The sequence below is a fragment of the Chiloscyllium punctatum genome, chromosome 6 (assembly GCF_047496795.1).
Source record: "Chiloscyllium punctatum isolate Juve2018m chromosome 6, sChiPun1.3, whole genome shotgun sequence".
Lineage (NCBI taxonomy): Eukaryota > Metazoa > Chordata > Chondrichthyes > Orectolobiformes > Hemiscylliidae > Chiloscyllium > Chiloscyllium punctatum.
The window spans coordinates 50,756,740-50,772,564 of NC_092744.1; the positions used below are offsets into that span (position 1 = coordinate 50,756,740).

The 15,825-nt window shown below is 39.0% G+C and overlaps 1 protein-coding gene across 8 annotated transcripts in view; it reads right to left on the bottom strand.

Moving 5' to 3' along the window:
- plch1 (phospholipase C, eta 1) overlaps positions 1-15,825 on the bottom strand; it is a 155,918-nt gene that overhangs the window by 19,810 nt on the left and 120,283 nt on the right. For all 8 annotated transcript variants that reach the window (XM_072572635.1, XM_072572633.1, XM_072572636.1 and 5 more), the window contains 3 exons: positions 14,944-15,041; positions 7,332-7,511; positions 4,060-4,167 (listed from right to left, as the gene is read on the bottom strand). In XM_072572635.1, the coding sequence (XP_072428736.1) occupies positions 4,060-4,167; positions 7,332-7,511; positions 14,944-15,041 (386 nt within the window). The remainder of the gene's footprint in view (positions 1-4,059; positions 4,168-7,331; positions 7,512-14,943; positions 15,042-15,825) is intronic.

Consider the following 15,825-nt stretch of genomic DNA (forward strand, 5'->3'; position numbering starts at 1 on the left):
GTTCTGGCATGCTTCATATGTCATCTCTGACTTTCTGCTTCACCATTACTCCTCGGCCATTCGATTGTCCGTTGTACTAGTTGTCCTGTCCACTCCTGTCGCCTTGGTAGAGTTTAAACAATATGTCCTTGCAGAAAACATTGGGCACAAGTATTTATTTTCGTTTGAAGATAAAGATTCATGAGATACTCAATTAATCTCTGAGGTCAAAAGTATTGGATGTGTCTGGCACCTCTTATCATGTCAGGCCACCCTTTCAATTTAAATATTCCACGGTGCCTTCTGTTGTGAATTATTAGCTGCTTCTAACTGAAGCTGTTTGCAATTATACTTAGCAAAGCATACACACCTTCCACCTTGGGGTTGTTGCTCTCAACCTGTTGCTCCACTAAAATGTCTGCATCCTTGTTCAGATTTAGCAATTTTTTTCCAGTTTGTATGAGGTGACCATTTTGGTACCAGGTTTGTAGTTGATTGTCAATGTCATATCCCAGTTTTACCAGAAGTCGTTGTAGTCTAGATGGAGTACTTGCCAGCAGTTTGCAGCAAATCATCAGTTTCCACATTGAATTGCGAACTGAACAAGTATATACGGAATCTTATAATAACAAATGCTATAGCAAATATTTCACACTGTCTTGGAATAATTGGGGTTGCAGTTTTGAATCAAAATGTAATTGGTTACCAACATGCACAGTACACTTTTTATAGGCCCTACTGCAAAGCTTCGATTTCCAGAACTGTCTTCTTTCTTGAGTCATAGCACTTCACCTTTCTGCTGACAACACATGTTTGAGAGACTCAAACATATGCTGATAGCCTTACTGCTGTACAATTTTTTTTTGGAGCTTTCTCAATGGTGGTGTTTTGTTGGAAATTTTCTAATGTATAGTACCAAGACGTTGAAGAATCCAAGGCATCTCTTTCGGTCCTCTTTGCCTTGGAGAATAGACATATGTCTTGCATCTTCTACTTTATCTGGGAGAGGGTGGATTCTACAACCTTAATATATAGAGTAAAAAATTGATCTGACTTGTGCTTACTTGGCACTTCTCATTGTTCAAGGTGGACTGCTGTCATCAATGAGTGAAGATTGCAATCATGCTCTTCTTTGGTCTTACCCATTACTGTGTTATCATTGGCAATGCATACCCATCCAGTTTATTTTCTGTCTGTAATTCTGTCTCTATGATGCTTGAAGAGATCTTGGTTGACAGACCAAAAGACAATCTCTGGAAGCAACATCTTCCCAATGGGTTAAAGGTGGTGAATTCCTGAGCTTCCCATATTAAGCATATCAAGTAATATCCATGTTGAAGAACAATTTGGCTCCTGTAAAATTGGATTTCAACTCCTCTTCATGTTGCAATCTTATGTGGACTTCACTTTGGGGAGGTTTAGATATATCCTTATGACACCATCTTTTTATAGCATGCACGTAATTGAACTATGACATCTGTGTGATGAGCCACACGATGGATGATGTCATTGTGTCCCATGTCATCCAGCTGGTGTTTAAGCTTTTCTTATATGTGAATGCCAATTTTGCTGGAGAGTTGATCGAAGGAATTGTATCTTCTTGGAGATGATACATGATGTAATATGACATCATGGCACTGTTGCTCAGTGGTTAGCACCGCTGCCTTACAGCAACAGGGACATGGGTTCAATTCCAGTGTCAGGCAATTGTCTGTGTGCACATTCCTGATGAAGGGCTTTTGCCCGAAATGTCAATGCTCCTGCTCCTCGGATGCTGCCTGACCTGCTGTGCTTTTCCAGCACCACACTCTCGACTCTAATCTGCAGCATCTGCAGTCCTCACTTTCACCTGTGTGCACATTCTCCCTGTGTCTGTGTGGGTTTCCTCTGGGTGCTCTGATTTCCTCCCACAGTCCAAAGATGTGCAGGTTAGGTGAATTGGCCATGTTAAATTGCCCATGGTGTTCATGGGTATGTAGGTTTTGTGCATTAGTCGGGGGAAATGTGAGCAATGTGGTCGGGGAATGGGATTGGGTGGGTTACTTTTCGGAAGGTTGGTGTGGACTTGTTGGGCCAAATGGTCTGTTCCACACTGTAGGGACTCTATGAAACTTTCTGTGGTGTCTGGGTACAACTGTTAGAATTCCTGCACTGACTTAATGTCAGTATTCTTGGTCACCTCTGTTGTCATGGGTACCTTGATCATGTCATGAACAATCACAATGGTGACAGCTGTAAAATCTGATAAGCCAACTGATATTTGTCCACTAGTGTCCACCAGGTAAAATATTTCTGGTTTGCATGCCGAAATGCCATAGCAGCATCGCATTGTTAATGTATCAATGTGAGGGATTGGTGACCAATTTGATGCAGTAAATTTAGCAGATTTTGGTTGTACCATTGACTTCCAACAATCTCCATACATATTCTTCAGAATTTGAACTGGTAGGATATTTGTGCTAGCACCCATGCCAATCGTGGTTATGAGTATATTTGCCAGTTTTCTCTGGGTCAATAATGTTGATTTTATTGAAAGCTTCTAGTTTGTTGACTTTGTCCATACAATGTGTTAATGCACAATCTGAAAAGTCTGTTACATGCTCTGGTTGGTGGTTGTACTACTCTGGGTCTTGACTGAGGTCTGTTTTGCTGTGAACTTTTGTGTATCAGCTTATGTTTATGGAGGTCACTAATGCATTCCTTGTTGCTGTTGCTATAGTGCTGCAGGTCATCTGTTTGGTTATACTTTGTTATAAACCCTGGATGCAACTTTGGAACTAAGTTTCTTGAATAGGTGGGCCCACTGCCCTTTAATGCCACACACCTTACATTGATTTTGGAATGCAGGATGCCTTTGTGGTGGATGTAATAGAACAACCTGCTTGCTACACCATCTGCTTGTTTTTTGAGACAATATCTGTGTACCTGACTCATTTATATGTTAAACTTATTAAAGAGACATCGCTCCAAATATGATAATACAACACTTCAAAATTGACTTATAGTTTGCATAATTTTGTACAGGCTGCAAGTACTCTATACATCAGATGATTCTTTTGATATGGTTTATGATTTTCTTTTCCCCTGGAGCATAGAAGGTGAAGGGGTGATGTTATAGAGGTTTATAAAATCATGAGAGGCATAAATAAGGTGAATAGCAAAGGTCTTTTCCCGAGGGTAGTGGAATTCAAAATTAGAAGGCATAGTTTTAAGGTGAGAGGAGTAAGATTTAAAGGGATCTGACAAGCAACATTTTTACACAGATGGTGGTGCATAAATGGAATAAACTGCCAGAGGAAGTGTCGAGGCAGGTACAATTACAACATTTAAAAGACATTTAGACAGATAAATGAATAAAAAGGGTTAAGAGGGATATATGTCAAACGCAGGCAAATAGGACAAATTTAGTTTGGGAAACCTGGTTGGCATAGACGAGTAGAGCCAGAGGGTCTGTTTCTGTGCTTTATGTCTCTATGACTGCAGAAATGAGGTAGTTCAATTTTTAATTTTATAAAAACTAGTTGCATGCACAAATTGTATATAATATAAATGAATGACTATTTGATTGGTCTAAGTACTCTAATTCTGTCCACTTTTAGGAAACCTCTTTGCTAAGAAACTTTAGGAAAAGCAGACATGAATCTTAATTGTAAATCAAAATTTGATATAGTGTTAAATAAATATTAAAAACATATTTTCAATGCCACTTAGAGCCAAAACCACTTACCGAATAAAGACGATTACTTTAAATTTAAAACAAGTTATATTTGCAGAGTTTACTCATCACCAAAGTCAATACTTACACTGTAACATTTAATTTAAGCAATATCCAGGAGGTAATATTTTTACAACTTGCATTTCACATTGAGAGACTTTATATGAGTGTATTCAAACAAAAGAAATAAAGAAAAGCCAAAGAAGAATATATTAAGAGGGCAGACTACTAAGTCACTAAAAGATATGGAAAACTCAAATTCTAGGTTATTTTGCTTAGAGTTAATAGATAAATGAAATCTTTCACCACCGTTGCTTTAATCTTATAAAGACAAGAAACAGATTAAAATTTAAATATTTTAATACCTTGGCACATCGACTGAGGTTTTAGAACATACCCACAATTTCCATTCAGCATAAATAGTGCTCTGTTTAGCTGCATCATTCGACCATCAGACTGGTAATTTAACGCCACTGTAGATACAAACAGAATGCTAGCGTCAATCTGGAAGTTATCCCTTTCATTTCTTCAGAATTTAATTTCTAACAATGAATTTAATCTGAACTTAACTTTAAAGGTTAAGCTCATAGTAAGATAAGTGATATAACTAAATTTTACTTGATGCTTTTATTGTCTATGAATGGGTACTTCAGTTTCTGAAACATTTCAAAATTCTGATACAGCCGAAACAAACTTGAAAAAAAATGTTTCTCTATTCCATCTTAATAATAAATTTAAAAAAATTGTTTTGTAAAATAGGAGAGGAAGGGATCACATTATTTCAATTTAATTTGACGTTCAGATGACACCTGTAAATCGCATGTTGCTTCAATAATTTAGATAATTAACAAAATATGAATTTGTCCTTACCTTTCAATTTCCTGCAACTCTGTTGGAATGACTAATCTAAATCCAGTTCTATTTAATTTCTTCCCTTTAAATCAGTTTCACCAGAGGTTTACAATAGGGTTTAACAGTTTGAATCACAGTAAATTAATTGTTACATTAGGTTCACGATGTCCCATTATATTTCGATTCAAACCTCTGAATCTTTTTGTTTCTGTTTCTTGTAGGTTACACTATAATAACAGCATAATTTATTTTCAACTTTGTATTTACACGCTTTGTTTAAGATTAATATTTTTCCTTAACCTTTTGCATTGCCTTCCTTATTAAATTTTTGAGATGGAAAGGGAAAGGGTGAGTTGGAGCTGGAGAAGCCTTCTTTGATATTCTTAGTGAATTCGTGGAAGCACAATACCAGTTTTCATAAACTTGAAAGTACTTTTCAACCTCACCATACCTTAGAAAGGAAATTTGTCAATGGAATCTATATATACTGTGTAATGGAGTCACCAGCCTTGATTACAGAGGGTAGCCCTTGCCTCCCAGTAATCATCCTGGGAAAGCATCTGGTCATTGAAATGAAGCAGTAACATGAGAGTTCTGAATAAGTGGTACTGGTGATCACAGATAACTTGCCCATTCATGTAATGAAATCTATTTCCATTGATAATATCAGCTGCTTTATGAACTGATATTCTCAAAACAACATGTGTGCAGTCTATAGCATTCAGCACCTGGGGGAAGCCAAGAAAGACTGGCAAAGCCTACTCCCTGGGCTGCAGCACTGTCATGGTAAAATGAAATGAAGTGGTGTGATCTGATACAAATTGAATTAGTAACTGCCTTGTAAGTCTCCAGTGGATCATTGTAAGCAGCCAATTGCATACAAGTTTAGTGTAGCTATCACCTTGATTGTACTGATATAGAATGGCCATCCATCCCTTCAGGTCATAGGTCCACTCCAGCAGTTGATTAGTTCAGTGACAGTGACTGAAAATATCCTCAGTCTGCAGTGACACTGCACCTTGCTCAACTGGTGAAAATTTCATTGAGGGCAATAGACTCTGGGCATCCTGTGCCACCTGCATATTCTGCGACCTCTTCCTGGTGAAAGCTGCTTGGCAACTACTGGAGGTGCTGCTGGGCCTGGACTCACACAACTTTTCCTTCTTTATTTCTCTGTGTCTTTGTTGCATCATAGCAACTGTGACAATAACCCCTACTATAGCTGGATCCATTGGTTACATTTCCTATGAACCTGTTTGGGAAGCAAAAAAAAAGAACAAATTCTACCACTGTGAGCAGTCAGCACTCACATCACATACAAATGATGGTTTAGTATAGTCCTTACAGAGAGGCATAGAGAACTCCGACAAGGAGGGGCATGGAATTCCAGCACATGGACGTTGACATATTGGATCTTACTCTGATGACTGCAGCACAATCCATGCCACAAAAGCATAGTAGAAGACCGTGAGTGTGGTGGGATTACAGGCACCTCATTTCCCCTACTTCTATCCATACATCACGCAAGAATTTAGTGAGATTCCTGTCTTGCCGTCCAAAACTTGTTTGCAGAATTGGATCTTTTTCTTTTGCGACATAATGTCACCCAATCTTCCATATTTTACCAACTGACCTGCTTGTGCACGTTGTTTAGTGTCTGGAAAGATTTTGTCTTATGTTCTTATATTTAGTACCATAAAGTAATTGCAGCAACTGCTTCAATTTTGCTTTTAATTGTAAGATGTAAATTTGTTTAATAAGTCAAAGAGAGAATATCACCATTTACTAACATAATTCTGAAATATGTGGATAATAGTTAAACAAGTACATTGCCAGTATGCTTACACGTATATAAACATGAGTTCAGTATAGGTTAAATTATTGTAGACACAAGAGAGACACAATAGATGAGAATCTAAGGAGCAAATGTTATGGACCAGGCCAGATATTCTAAGAAGGTAACCTACACCCTAACATTTTTAGTTGTTTTAGGCAGATATAAGATGGATATTCTAGGAGTGATGCAACTGGTCAAACCACTTGGCTTCAAGTAAAACAGAATTTCTTTACACAACACCAAATGAAACACAAGCAAAAGAAAACAGAATTTAGATTCACAGTTATTTGAAAACCCAACTGACTTATTATCTCACAACTTAACAAAGGAGCTGTTCCAATTTCCTGCAACCTCCCCATAAACATACCCATTGACAAAAAAAGAAAGTTCAATCACAGGTTTGTACAGGAGGGATGTTAGAGAGACAGAGTCAGCCAGAAAGATCTGTTGTATCAGGGAACCTTTTCTTTTCCCAGCAGATTCCAACAGACTGCTTGCAAAACCCAAACCAAATAAAAACCCTGAAATGGGAGATTGGCTATTCTCTTTTCATTGTGAAAGTGTTTAAAATAAACCTAAAAGTCTTTTTCCTGATTGTTGCCTCAGGCAGTATCTGTTAGCCATTAGCAAAGTCCCTAATTTCAGACAAACTGGAACCTCTGAATTTTCCAACCCCTCTTAAAAATAACCAAGGACAACATAACCTTGTTAAAGGAGCAGTATTGTGACACAAAGACTTCAAAACCCAGAGACTGATGTCTAATTACAGAATAAATCTGCAAGAAGATTGTCGAGGATTTACTAAAACAGGTCATACTAGATATATTTACAGGTTTTCACAGTTATTACAACTTGGAAAAGTATATGGTATGGTGAGACTAAAAGAAAGAACAAAATAAAATTAATTAAATTTAAACTTCAAAGAAATTTGATTCTAAAATCACTTACCCATCTGACAGCCAACATTCCAATACTCTTGTGGGTTAAAATTGCTCGAGTCTATTCTGTAGGCCGATGGGTAGATGCGGGTGAGTTGTTTTTGGTTAAAACGGATGAAGTATTCAGGCTTTTGATGTAAAAGTTGGTTGGCTTGAGTCTCACTTAAAGACAAAACCTTCCCAGCTGGACCTGTTTAAGCAGATTTGGAATATTAACCAGGAACAAACCCAACATGAAACTAAGGTATCAACAATCATGGTCATTTTGAATTTAAAAGTCAAAAACTATGTATGCATGTTATACAAGGGCAGGATCACATATGAGGAGAAGAAAATCAGCTATCCTCACATGGTCAGGCCTACTGTGACTCCAGAACCACAGCAATATAGTTGACTCTTAACCACCCTCTGAAATGGCCTAGCAAGCTACTCAGTTGTATCAAACTATTGCAAAGCCTAAGAAATGGAATGAAACTGAACAAACTACTTAACATTGAGCTAGACACTGGGAAAAAAAATAAAACAACATAAACAACTGTTGACCCTACAAAGGTCTGTTTACCAATGTCTAGAAGCTTGTACCAAAGTTGGGAGAACTGTCTCACAGACTAACCAAGCAATAGCCTGAAATATTCAGACTCATGGAATCATACCTTATAGACAATATCCAAGATACCACCTGGGTATGTCCTGTCTCATTGGCAGGTCAAGCCAACAAGAGGTGATAGCACGGTGGTATGTTTTTGGGAAGGACATCTCCATGTTAACCATAATTTGGAGAAAGCATTGGGGCACAGAATACAGTCTGGTTGGGAATACTCAATATCCATCATTAGAAGTGACTTAGTAGCACCATTACTGACCAAACCGACTGAGTTCTATAGGACATAGCATGGTCTCCAACAAATGGTGAGGGAACCAACAAGGAGGAAAAATCTTGACCTTTGTCTTCACAAACCTTCCTTACACATATGCACCCGTTCATAACAGCATTGTTAAGAGTGACTACTGCATAGTCATTCTGGAGACAAAGTTCCGATTTCACGTTAAGAATCCCCTGCAATGGCATAGTACTATCATCATGCTAACTGAGAGGGACTTTGATCAGATCTAGCAACTCAAAGCTACAATATAGGACTACTTGCATGCAATAAACAAACATTGGAAGCAACATTCAATAGACAAAGGTAAGTGCTCCCATAACCAGAAGGTTAGATCTTAGCTGTGCAGTCCTATCATATCCAGTCATGAATGATGGTCAACAATTAAACAACTGAGAGGAAGATGGAGGCTCCACAAATATCCCCAACCCCAATGAGAGGGAAGCCCAGAACATCAGTACAAAAGACAAAACTGAAGTATTTACATCCTAGTCCATTTTGGTCTTCCCCACTGATGCCAGTCTTTAACTAATTTGATTAATTCCATACAATATCAAGAATAATTTCACAAATCATCAAGAAACAGCTGGACACTGCAAAGGCTTAAGCCCTGGTTCTAACTATTATTATAGCACCTTATCTCCTATGTCATCTATAAGGCACAAATTAGGACTGTGATGGAAGATTCTCCACATACCTAGATGCACACGGCTCCAACAATACTCAAGAAGCTCAACACCATCCAATTTGGAGCTTTACTGGACCCCCATTCACCACTTTCAACATTCACTTCCTTCACCACTGTCACACTGTGACAGCACTGTCTACTATCTGAACCTACTTTGACAACACCATCCAAACCTGTGATCTCTATTAACCAGAAAGTCAAAAGCAGCAATTATATGGAAATACCACCAACAACAAATGCCTCTCCCAAGTCAGGATGATGTGTGTAAACTGAAGTATATCAGAATTTCTCCACTGACTCTAGGTCAAAATCCTGGAACTCCCTTCCCAATATTATCATGGGAATTCCTACACCTAAGGATTGCAACAGTGCAAAATTGGAGGTCACCACCAACTTCCAAAAAACAAATAGGAAGGTGCAATGAATGATGCTTTAGCCAGTCATACCTACATCCTATGTATAAAAGGAAATAAATGTATGAAGATGTTGGACAGCTGTGTTTGAACAGAGGTCTTTTTGAGCAGGAGGATCTATGACTGATGAGCCCTCTTCAGGATGCCCTATTTTCTCCTGTCACATGCATCAGGATCACCATCTTCATGGTCAAGGAAAGGAAACTTGAAGTTTTGCTATTTGGAATGTTTGAACACTGACAGATAATCTCAGGGTGGCCATCCAGGGAAAAAAAGATTGCACTTACATCACATGAACTATCAAAGTTCTAAATTGATATCACTGCCCTCAATGAATATCATCATCCTGGGGAGGGGCTGTGAAAGGAAAATATGGGGGATTAACATTCTTCTTGAAATACAAGACTGACTGTGACACTTTATGCATGGAGTTGGTTTTACCATCTGGAATCGGAAATTGGATGCACTTCCAATCCCCAAGAAGAGAGTCATGACACTAGCGTCTAGGTGAAAATCAGTATGACATTGTCGTCAGATAACAGGATTAACTCTTGACTAACATGAAGGTGTTAAGGAAAAGTTTTATTCTGACCTTGAAGTTCTGGCTGTATATTCTTAATGCCAGAGTTGACCTTAACTCTGATGTCTAGTGAAGAACCATTAGGAAAAGTAGGGTGGGTAAAGAAAGAAAAATGATGTGATTCTGAGGGCAAAGTGCACATAGCATGACCTCATTATACTGAACACTATTTCCTATGAAGGATTAATACAAAAACACATACAGACATCCCAAATCAAAGCATTGGTACCTCCTGGATTATGCCATTGTTTGAGGAAAAGATCACTGTGATGTTTGTATCACTCAATCCAAATGGGGTACTGATGCTTGAAAGGATCATGGACTTGTTTGACCAGTAATGAATGTCCACCTAACACCAAAACATCATAAGGATCAAATTTCCAATAGGAAGCTGACCAATATCTCAACCTTAAAGTAGGCTGACTGAAGAGAGAAGTTTCAAAACCAGATCATAAACAATTTAATATTCACAGGCCCAACTCAATTTCAGAACAATTGGATGAAATAAAGTCACCTGTATTAGACATCCATGTCTAGACCATTAGGTTTAAGCATTATCATCACCAGCACTGATTTGATGAAAATACTACATGAATATCCTGGAACAAGAACAAGTAGCATCAAGAACAGGTCAAGCAGACAATATTTCAACAGATCAAAGTTGACCCAAACAAAAAATCAGCAACAAAGAAGATAAGTGGGAGGAAGAGAAAGTCTGAGAAATCTGATCATCATGACATGCAATGCTTCTTGAAGCCTCCAGGATCATTTATAAATTAAGGTAATTGGACATAATCCTATTAACTTACAGGACGGTGTCTCTCTTGTTAAGGAAGGCAATGGTATCTATCAAGAAAGAATGTTTACAATGGCTCCTCAGTTATGAATCAACAGTAACTGGTGACAGTCTGCAGACTATCCTCTAGTACTCTTTTGTAAAATCAATAGGTGGATCTCCAATAACGGGTGAGCTGCAACAAGCAATCAGATAAATTACAAACTAAAAGCTGTAGTCCTGATGGTGTTCAAGCTAAGAGGAGAGTTCTTCAAAGCTTCTCGGTTTTTGCTCTCATCAAGGCTCCATGGCATCATTCTGCAGGTTTGCAAAAAATAAACACTACCCTCTCGACATGAGGAATGCAACAAATGTAACTATCTTCGAGAAGGGGAATGAATGATACTGTGGAAACTATCAAAGCACTTCCTTGTCCAAGTTAGAGAAAATCTTGAGATGCAGTCTCCTGAATTACCTACTTCCTAAGGGTAAAGGAAATCCATGCAGAAATACATTATGGGCTTAGACGGCACGGTGGGCGGCACGGTGGCACAGTGGTTAGCACTGCTGCCTCACAGTGCCAGAGACCTGGGTTCAAATCCCGCCTCAGGCGACTGACTGTGTGGAGCTTGCACGTTCTCCCTGTGTCTGCGTGGGTTTCCTCTGGGTGCTCCGGTTTCCTCCCACAGTCCAAAGATGTGCAGGTCAGGTGAATTGGCCATCCTAAATTGTCCGTAGTGTTGGTAAGGGGTATATGTATGGGTGGGTTGCGCTTCGGCGGGTCGGTGTGGACTTGTTGGGCCGAAGGACCTGTTTCCACACTGTAAGCAATCTAATCTAGACCTTCCAGAGGAACGTATGACACATTGTTACCAAAAAAAATTAAAGAAAATATTGAGAATAACACAAGAAACTCTTCATCGTATTCATTATCTGTCAAGGCATTTGATTCAATATAACATGAAGATCTACAGATTGTGTCCAGAGATTTGGACACCAAATAATTGCAACTCAAGCTTGCAAATGCTTTGTGAAAATATGTCTGCAACTGTCTTGAATGAGAGATACTTTCCAAATCCAGGTTGGTGTCAAGCAAGGTTGAGTGGTATCCTCAAGGTTTGTGTAAAGATTTGTAGCTCGGATGCTGGTTGCAGTTGTTTTGGGTATGTTTGTCGAGCTGGGAAATTGGTTTCCAAATGTTTCAACCCTTTCTAGGTGACACCCTCAGTGCTGTGAAGCCTCCTATGAAGCGCTGCTATATTGTGTTGGTTATAATTTATTTGGTTTCATTCCCACTGCTTCCAGTTCTCGGTTCCAGTTGTTCATTGCAGTGGTTGGTATATCGGGTCTAGGTGAAAGTGAGGACTGCAGATGCTGGAGATTTAAGTCGAGAGTGTAGTGCTGGAAAAGTCCAGCAGGCCAGGCAGCATCCGAGGAGCAGGAAAATCGACGTTTTGGGCAAAAGCCCTTCATCAGGAATATCAGGTCTAGGTCAATGTGTTTATTGATGAAGTATGTGAATGAGTGTCATCCTTCTAGAAATTCTCTGGCTGTCTTCTGTTTGGCTTGTCCTATTATTGTTCCTCCATGCCACTTACAATCTAACTGACAGTGATTATTCATCTCATCCAAGATCAATTGCCATCTGCTAAGATTAAATACCACCCAGAAGTAAAATTATTTACCCTCAGTTATCTCTGTGCAAAAAACTGAACCAATCAACATATACATCACGACATATAGTAAGCAGATGATATAAGTGTCTTTGCCCGCTCTGCACTAGATTTGCAAGCCACTCTTGATCTCTTCAATACTGCATACAAGATTCTCAGCTGGTCTCTGAATGCTGCAAATTGAAACTCATTTCAACAATTAGTTGAGCACATTCTCATATATTGATAGCTACCTTTTGCAAAGGCCCCCTGCTAATGAGGTGATCCAGCGCCAGATCATCTGCACTAGCTCAGCCTTCTACAAACTATGTTAAAAAGTCTTTGAAAACAAAACATCCACAACAAAAGTCCTCATGTATACATCAGTTGTCATAACCACATTCCTGTACTGATGTCAGATTGAGACAGTGTATCAAGGGATCAGTTAGCTCAGTTGGCTATAAACTGGTTTGCAATGCAGAGTGATACCAACAACGTGGGTTCCACCTTCTCAACCTCATCCCTCTTCTCATACTAATACGAGAGCAGCCCTATGATCCTCTGAAACTATGGTGATATTACTATCAATGACACATAAGATGGCAAGAGAAATCCCATCAGCAATGTCTCCACTGCATTATCTGGATTCAACTGGAGTGCAGAGACTCCCCTGTACCCGGGGGGATATGTTCCAGGACCTACTGCAGAAGCCCAAAACAGCGGATAGGAGCAAACCCATTCATTTCAATGGGAAACGTACCTTCCTGGCAGCCTCCTGATTCCCCATAACATATTCGGGGCACAACAATCCGCGAATAACTGAAGCCGCAGAAAATTATTCCGCGGATATGGTGGTCGCCCTGTACTGTCTTAATGTCAGCATTGTCTGGCTTCAAGAAGGACACAAACTGTCGTATTCATTTGAAGGCAGCTCTACTGCAGTTGGGCAAATCCTCCACAAAACTAATGGCAGTGGTCTGTGGATAGTGTGTTTAGATGGGGCTACAAAGCGCCTTCTTGCCAGATCCTGTTTTCTCAACTCTTAGCTGGCAAGCATTTCAGAGGAGGACAAAGAAAACTCTACAAAGATGCTCTCCTTGAAGCTCAACAGCACTGATGTGGCGATGCCTGTGTTGGACTGGGGTGGACAAGGTCAGAAGTCACATGACACCAAGTTATAGTCCAACAGATTTATTTATTTCACAAGCTTTCGGAGCGCTGCTTCTTCATTTGGTGACTTCACCAGACGAAGGAGCAACTCTCTAAAAGCTTGTGATTTCAAATAAACCTATTGCACTATAAACTGGTGTAAGGTGACTTCTGACTTTATCCACAACAGAACTGGCATTACTGATGAGCTTGCTGCAAATTGTTCAAAATGGCAATAGCTTGGCCACAAAATGCCAATCACACTGTATCATGCTTTGATTCCAATGAGGCAGAATGAAAGCAAAGAAGGACAGGTCCTGAAATTTGTTTTCTAAATCTCACAACTTCGTGAGACATCCTTACTCTCGTATCCAAAGATCCATGGTTATTAATTGGCCTATTCAGTCACAAGAAGACCCATGGTAAAAACGCGCAACCCTTAGTGAAAGCCATTCTTGAATTAAGGGACAGCTGATGATAATTATTTGAACTATGTACTGGAACATGTGCCCAAGACATTACCACAATAAAATATATTACCTTAAGGGAAGTGTAGGGGAGGCAGGAAAAAAATTATGAGGAGAGCAGGTAATACTTTTTTTAAAAATGTCCCTGATCAAATGATTCCTGAGGAGGCAATGGCCTAGTGGCATTATTGCTGGACTGTTAATTTAGAGACCCAGGTAATGTTCTGGAGAGTTGGGTTCAAATCCAGCCATGACAGATGGTGGAAACTGAATTCAATAAATGTCTGGAATCAAGAGTCTAATGATGGCCATGAATCAATTGTCAGGAAAAACCCATCTGGTTCACTAATGTCCTTTAGGGAAGGAAACTGCCATCCTTACCTGGTCTGACTCCGGACACATAGCAATGTGGTTGACTCGTAACAATTAGGGATGGGCAATAAATGCTGGCCTAGCCAGCGATGCCATCATCCCATGAATAAATAAAAAAAGTTGTCAAGATCACATACCACCCTGAATTGAAACTATACTGTCCTTGCTTCATAACAAGATCCTGAAATCCACACTGACAGCATTGTGTGTGTACTCACACCACAGCACAGCAGTTCAAGAAAGACACTCATCATCACCTTCTCAAGGGCCATTACACATGGTCAATAAATGGCCTCATCAGCGAATGCGCACATTCCATGAATTAAATTTAAAAATGATTCTGACCTACTTTCATCACTGCAAAAATATTCCAGTCAATCTTGAGCTCACCACCAGCTTGAATTCATGTGACAAGCTGCAGCAGTTGCTAATTACGGATCATTACTTAAATTAATAAATGCTTTAGCAATGGTGTAACTGATGAATCACTTTAATCAGTGCTAGTTTTTTTCCCCAAGATTCAGATTTTGAAATATTCAAGCAAAATGTTATTATTTTCTTAACTGGATTATACAGCTCTTTCATACACATTTTCCAATTAATGAAAGCATATTTAGTTTTAGCATGCTTACAGATACTCCTTACCTTTCCCTAAAAGATCCTGAGAAGTCACAGAATTGGTGTATATAACCAGATCAGAAAGACCACGGTAGAGTTTCACTGTTTTTCTGCGATGACCAAACCTATGGAAAAACACAATGAGAATTTACCAATGATTCGAAAGATTGTTTAACCGCATCAACGTATTCATTATTAGTCTGAAGGAAAGAGTAATGAACAATCGGATTAATTCTATTTATAACTGAATTAAATTTTGTTCTTCTAAGAGGCTTTTCCATAGATACCATTCGAAAGTGAAGTTAAAAAAATTTCTGTAAAATTTCTTTCAAAATTTCCTTACTATAAAAAATGGATGGGCACAGATTCCTTTTGATTTTTAAACTAAAGCAGAATAAGTTGGAAACACTCAGATAAGGCAACGTCTGCGACAATTCACTAATACATCAGATCCAAGCCTCTCTCTCAGGGCTGCAAAATATTATAGCTGTACCTCACACAAAAGAGAACAAACATAAGGGAAGAGAAAATGAGATGGGGTGTGAAACATAGTAAAAAATAGAATGGCATGTGAATATGCTGCTTGAGCTGAAAATTGGAAGTAAAATGGAAGTGATATCTGAAAAAGACAAAAGGAGGCAATATGACAGAAATCAAATAAATAAAAGATATCTGTGCATGTCTGAGGGATTTAGGCAACAAGGAAAGTATGAAAAATCAGAATGGAGTGTAGACTCCAATAGTCCAAGAAAGGAAACTAGAGGAAGAAACAAAGTATGTTAGTCATGTGGAAGTCACTCACCCAAATATCAGTATGTTTCTTGCCCTTATTATCATATACAGCAACATTACCAGCACTTGTTTCTTAATAGAAGCTACTATTAAGATCTGAAGTTAAGTTAATGCTAA